Consider the following 6,817-nt stretch of genomic DNA (forward strand, 5'->3'; position numbering starts at 1 on the left):
AAGTTGAAGGTTTTATAGAAAGTTTTATTAAGCAAACACATACATGAACAAAGCACCATATAACCTTAAAGTACAGAAGTAAGCCTACCTGCCTCAGTTACTGCGGCCATTTTTACGTATCCCATAGCAACACTCTGAATAACAAAGAGCCAAGGCAGCAGATCTATCGTATATTACAGCATGCTGAATAGAAAAACCTGGGAAAGAAAATTAGACTGGACCATCTAGAGACACTAGTGGGATACAACAGTATAAAAGTGCCATTCATTATACAGCAGATCAAATACTGACAATGAAATGAGCCGATTTTTACATTAAATTTATGGAAAACAAAAAAGGAAGAGACCCTGTGAAAGAGCAAAAAAATAAAATAAAAAAAAGACTTTACTTCCATGAACAGACAGCGTGGAGTTGATGGAGAAACCGAAGCTGCGTCCCTGGCACCACATAAGACAACGTTTAAAAAGAAACGAGCGTCCCCTCCCGGCGCCGCGCCGCCCGGCGGGTCAGAACCAAACGGTCAGGCGAAGGGAGAACGGATGGCACCGAATGTGGAGTTTAAATACGAGTCTGTGAGCGAGTCCCGGTGTGAGAGGGGCACATTCATGGAGGCCAGGCGGGGGGCGCTTCTCCTTAAACCTGTTCCTTCAGCCGCGGCGGTGCCGGGCCGAGCCGAGCCGAGCCTCTTACGACGGAGAGTACTTCTTGGCCTGTGCTCGAACTCTTTTCTCATATTCTACTCTGTTTTGGCTGAAAAGAAGGAAATTTCAGAGAAAATCAATTAAAATTGCGTGTAATTTGATCAGTTCTGGACAATAAATCAATAAAATAAATAAATAAATATATATAGTGATGGAAGCCCGATCAATATCAGTAGCATCTGACAATATTCAGAATGCAGAATATTCAAAGTTGGTGGAATCTACTGACTCACTCATTCTCTGGTTGCCCAGCAACCTGCTGGGTAAGAAGCAGTTTCAAGTTCCCCCAAATCTCGGTTACCTAGCAACGACCTGCCTAGTAACTGGAACTGAATCAGTTTCAAGTTCCTCAAAACTTAAAAAATAAAAACAGCTTGGAGTTTTTAAGAGATTTAAAACAAAAAACTAATCAATAATTATTGATAGACTGATATGACACGCTAATATCATGATACGTTTGACCTGCACAGTTCAGGCACTGTTACTCTTTCCTGATTGGATCAAAACATTACATTAAGTTTCTAAGTTCAAAGTCCTTTCCTGCATTTTCAAGGTGAAGTTTTCTAACTTCATTTTGGAAACACGGCAAAAACTAAACGTAAAAGTACCGTATTTTCCGCACTACCAGGCGCACCTAAAAACCTTCAATTTTCTCAAAAGCCGACAGTGCGCCTTATAATCCGGTGCGCCTTATATATGGACCAATATTGAGCCACAACAGGTCTCGCAACTATGGTAAGCAGCTGCCGACTTCATTTTCCCCCGTAGAAGAAGAAGCGTGCGGTGCAGGCTGGATTTTGTGTGAAGACCCCAAAATGGCTCCTATTAAGAGACACGCTTACGACACAGTTTAAGCTCAAGGCGATCAGTGACGCAGTAGAACATGGGAACAGAGCAGCAGCCAGAGAATTTAACATGAACCAATCAATGGTGCAGAAGTGGATATATATTGTGATTGCACTAACGTTTGATTTACCGTAACAGTATCAGACTGTTTTTTACGTGTTTATTGAATCGAGGAAAAGTTCCCCTCCACTATATGTTATACCTTGCTGTTGTTAAAAGATAAACTGTGTCACCAAAATACCACGTCACTGACTTTACCTCGGGGAAAATAATAAAACAGCTGTTTATTCATTTTGGGAATGAACAGAGTTTTCAGAACGCTGGTTTGTAATCTATTAATAAAGTTTGACTGACCTATCTGACTATTTTGTTGACATTCCCTTTATCGCAGCTCCATCTAATGGATTTATAACGTAACCCCAGCCTCCGCTGTAGCGGCTATTCTATGCGCCTTATAATGCGGTGCACCTTATAGTACGGAAAATACGGTATTTTAAATCTAGTTTCTACTGCAAACATCTTTTCCACTTAATTTAAGACAAAACTAACTTGTAAGTAACTTTTCAGCAACAAATAGGAGCTAATAATAATATTGATGAAAAAAGTACTGTAAGTAGTTATAAGTGAAATAATCTGACGGCAGAACAAAACGTTTTAACTTATAAAAAATGAACCAGATTTTATTGGGTACATCAGAAATCCAGAACAGAACCAACCAGAATCCTGCCAGAACCAAAGACGTCATCTGGACTCTAGATGAGGCGTGTCCAAAGTGTGGTCCAGGGGCCATTTGTGGCCCTTGAAATGATTTTGTTTGGCCCCTGACCCACAAGTCAAGAGTGGTAAAAATTTGGCCAACAAAATAGAAAAGAATGGATGACAAAAAGATCTGAAATGATAAATTCTACTGGACAATAAAATATCCCAGAAGTTATTTTGATAAACAATAATATTGTTGTTTTGAAATCATTTTCCAGCAACATAATGATAATTAATAATGCAAGAACACATTCTCACAGATCAATGAACTTTAAATTCTGATGAACATTTAACACTGGAAGTGGAAGACATTTTAAATGTCCAAAATAAATAAACAAAACAACAAATAAAATCTATTTTGAAGTCTCTGAGAACAGAGACTAAACTAAACCTTGGAGGTTTAGTTGACATCAAAACACTAGAAACCAGAGAACCTGAACATTCAGAGCCACATAAAGACAGTTATAAAGTCGGCCTTCTGACACCTGCAGAACATTTCAGGATTGAAGGACTAATGTTCCACAAACATCCAGAGAAACTCATCCATGTGTCGCATTTATTACTGCAACAGCGTCGGTACAGGTCTGACTAAAATTAAAAAATCCTCCAGCTGCAGCTGAACCAGAACGCTGCTGCTAGAGTTCTGACTAAAACCGGGAAGATAGAGCACACCACCCCGATCTACGACACCTGGATCTACACCACCCGGATCTAGTCCTTCACAGACAACAGACTTTAAACTACTACTGGTAGTTCATGAATCACTGAACGGATTGAAGATCTGCTGCTGGATCAACCATCCAGACCTCTCAGGTGTGAAGGTTCTGGTTCTGCTCTGCATCCAGAACCAAACATGGAGAAGCAGCATTCAGCTTCTATGCGCCACAAATCTGGAACAAACTTCCAGAAAACAAACAGCTGAAACTCTGAGTTCCTTAAATCTAGACTAAATCCAGCTGGTTAGAGCTGCTTGTGATTCATAAGAAACTGATTAGATTAATTTTAGTCTGGATTAGAACTTTTTCATTCACTTTGCTGCTGTAATCTGATGTTTTTATCATTTAAAGCACGTTGAGCTGCCTTGAGCTAAAACGCTCTATAACAATAAAGGGTTCAGACTGCAGTTCAGCTGCTCACCAGTAGATCGTGTAAGCCTCTGCTTGGGCTGGATCCTGGATATTTGGCTCGTTTAGGAGTTCCTGGATACCTAATAAGATCTAAACAGCAGAAATAAACATTAATTGATTTTAAATATTCAGGATGTTGATACTTATGTTTACGGTAATAATCCTGACCTGCTTTATTGTGATGGCGGGTCTCCAGTCCTTGTCCTCCTCTAGGATGGATAGGCATACTGTCCCCGACGGGTAAACGTTGGGATGGAAGAGCGGCGGCTCAAATTTACCTGGAATGAAAACAAAACGCTTTACTGCCAACTGGAAACATTCAGCACCGATTCTGCATGTTTAACAATCTCTTTTAGTTCAAAACGACTTTTGTTAAAAAGTGACTCATGAAACTATAAAAAGCATTTTAATAATCTAAGGATTATTACAACTCAAACTATTAAAATCTAGAAAATTACTTGAAAGAATATTTGATTACTAAACAAATCATCCCTAACTGAGATCATGAAAGCAAAACAAGAAAATCTAAATTTTCCAGACTTAAACCTATTCCAGATTATTTTCTACTGTTTAAAAAAGTATAAATAAAAAAAATAAATAAAAATCCAATAAAAGTTTCTATGGTGATTTTCCATTTCAAATATCCAGAATGGAAACTATTTAAATTAACTTTCTGACTTTCTAGGAACCTTGAAATGTAACAATTGCTGGATTTAAAAAATTCTGTTAACGATTTGCAAACGAAAACTGAAATTTATGTGGATTTCAGTGAAAACATCCGGGCGCGGTGCAGCTCTGCTGCTTGCTCTTTGTGTCCTGCAGGGTCACGGCGGGTCGCAGGACTCACATTTTGGAGGCGATGATGGGTAATCGTCCTTGAACAACATCCGCAGTTTGAACAAACCTCCTTCCCACGGAGTCTGGGAAGAGACGGAGCCGTTAGTCAGCGCAGCAGGACACAGGCGGCCATTTTTACAGAAGATTTCATCGATTTGGAAACAGAAACATTCATTGATCGGCGTCTGATGATTGTTGGCCTCAAGTTTTAAATAAAGGAACGGTTTAATAATTCATGCAACCAATACAGGGGAAAAAAACGTTTTTCCTGTGGGAATTCTCTACTGGGTTACAACAACAGGAGAGTTTACCCCTTTCTTCCCAGGAATAGCACATTCCCAGTTCATGAGATTCATGGTCCCATCTGGATTTTTTGTTGGAACGGCTACAAATCCCTGGAAAAACAGAAATATATACCAGAATTAAGATGAATCATTACATGAAACTCAACAGGTGAGTTTTCTGAGAGGGACTTACAAACGGATGGTCCTTCCGCCATGCCTTGCGCTCCTGTGCAAGCCGGCTCAATGCAATGCCTGACATTTTTAGACTCCTGGAGAGAAAATGTAAAGAAATATTTATTAGCAGCTTTTACAAGAATAAAAAGTAGGAGCAGGGTGTAAAATGATCTCAAATTAATAAACAGATAAAGAGCAATAAGTGAGGCTTTTCCAGGACAATAACATGTACTTTTATTAACCTTTTGAGTCTGATAAAACTGGAAAGGTTGTGTTCCTACATTTTATTTGGTTTCTTTAAACAAAATATTATTTTTTCTCCTTGGAGAAAAAGGAATGAATTTACACTGGAACCGGCTCCAAAGGAATATTGGTGCATCCGCAGAGTAAATACTGCTGGTTTGTGTGTTGAGTCTTGGTTTTGATGCATTTAATTTATAACAAAAACATTAAACCACTTAAATATCTGATCACAGATCAGACAAACTGTCTAAAGATTTATGTTAAGATAAACATATTCCAATGGGATGCTAACTAGTTTGCTACATTAAAAGCTAAACATTGGTACATATTTACATCTGTGTCCATTTAGATGTTTTAATGACACCCTGATACATTTACAGTTTGATTTAATTTGTTGATAACCTACCAAACTGCTTTAAGTTCGTTCAAAACATTAAATTATGATGCTCTGATGGCATGTCGCCATCTCTATAGCAACGGCGGTTAAATAAGATAAAGTAGCAACAAAATGTTTACAGTTACTCCAAAGCATCAGCACGCCGCCCACTAGATTCATACAAAGCTTCACTGTTGTTGAAGTTAAAAACTGGCGGTTTTTTATAGGGTCTTAGGCTGAGAAAGACCGAAAGCAGCGTTTTTATCCGACATGTCTGGAAGGCTAGCCAAGTTAGCCGGTGGTTAGAACTGAACCGGAAATGTTTTCCGCTAAGTTTGGAGCATAAAAAGATACAAAATACTTTGACTTTGGTGTACACTTTGAGTTTTTAACTCGCTGACTTGTAATGTCCCGGTAAAGTCACCCTAAAACATTCACAAACTGACCGCCAATGCTAATTGATTAGCATGCTACCCTGTTAGCTTGATAAGCTAACTCATGTGCGCCAGAATTGTGCTACATCCCAACAGGCGCTGGCGCAGTTAGCGTCTGCCACGGCCTGATGCAGCACAAAAAATGCGCAACTGCACTTGATTTAGACCATTTAGGACGAGCGGAAAGTAATCACTGCCATCCACAGGGCGGAAAACCCCGTTTATAACCCCGTTTTAGCTGGAAAAAAAATAGGAAGAAAAGCACCGAGGATTTAAACATGTCGCAGAGCGTTAAAGAATAAAGACAAAGAGCTGAAAGGCGCACATTTATGCGTTACCAAACTAGCGAAAATGGCGCAAAGTGAAGGGGGCGAAAATATCACGATACACGACAAAGAAGCAGAGATAAAAGCCATCGGGGTCGGTTCTTACCTCTCTCAGTACGGCTGCACTGGCTCTGCTAATTAGGCGAAATGAATTAATGGAGCTCGGATCCCGTTAAACCCGATAAAGTTTCCCTCCCGAAAAAATCCACCCGCTCCGAGTCGAGCCTCAAACAGCGACACCACGCAGTCATCCGCACCTCACTTCCGGTTTTGTTTAAATATCCCTCCAGGAGCGCTTTCCCCCTCATTTGTTTCTGTTTTTAATAAATTATCCAGACAACAGAGGACGACTGTACGGCTGTTGCTTGTTCGCTCATATTTTTTGCGACAGTTTAATACATACATCGTTACATAAAGATTCATACCAAGTTTAATTTTGTAGGTAAGAAAATGCTTAAGGGATTATATTTATTTTGTATTCGATATGGTTGACGTATACTTTTGTAAAATGTTCAACCTTTTATGTCGAGGAAAGGGTTTCAGTCTCTTCAGTCAACAAAAAGGCCCAAAGTGTCTCTTTGATAGATCTTGGGAGGTTTCTATCTTGTTCCGTGTGTCGTCTTTGACCGCAGACCGTTAAACTCCTCTAAAAGACAAACCAAAACACGTGACGCGTTCACTATAAAAAGCACCTTTCATTTCTGAACGAC

The 6,817-nt window shown here is 39.5% G+C and overlaps 1 protein-coding gene across 1 annotated transcript; it reads right to left on the minus strand.

The window, feature by feature from the left end:
- Window positions 1–3: 3 nt before the first annotated feature.
- Window positions 4–6,363, minus strand: ube2ib (ubiquitin-conjugating enzyme E2Ib). The gene is made up of 7 exons (XM_032575383.1): window positions 6,214–6,363; window positions 4,748–4,823; window positions 4,582–4,665; window positions 4,281–4,353; window positions 3,602–3,711; window positions 3,444–3,523; window positions 4–750 (listed from the first exon to the last, which is right to left on the minus strand). The coding sequence occupies exons 2-7, from the start codon at window positions 4,811–4,813 to the stop codon at window positions 687–689; spliced, it is 477 nt and encodes a 158-aa protein (XP_032431274.1). The 5' UTR covers window positions 4,814–4,823; window positions 6,214–6,363; the 3' UTR covers window positions 4–686.
- Window positions 6,364–6,817: the final 454 nt, after the last annotated feature.

This window comes from Xiphophorus hellerii, chromosome 10 (genome assembly GCF_003331165.1).
Source record: "Xiphophorus hellerii strain 12219 chromosome 10, Xiphophorus_hellerii-4.1, whole genome shotgun sequence".
Classification (NCBI taxonomy): Eukaryota; Metazoa; Chordata; class Actinopteri; order Cyprinodontiformes; family Poeciliidae; genus Xiphophorus; species Xiphophorus hellerii.

Bases quoted from the DNA above. Each gene is read 5' to 3' on its own strand.
- ube2ib (XM_032575383.1), bottom strand. From the start codon at position 4,813: ATGTCAGGCATTGCATTGAGCCGGCTTGCACAGGAGCGCAAGGCATGG. The intron at 4,666-4,747 runs GTAAGTCCCTCT...CTGTTTTTCCAG, and splicing joins GGCGGAAGGACCATCCGTTT to GGATTTGTAGCCGTTCCAAC. The intron at 3,712-4,280 runs GTGAGTCCTGCG...TTTTCATTCCAG, and splicing joins CCCATCATCGCCTCCAAAAT to GTAAATTTGAGCCGCCGCTC.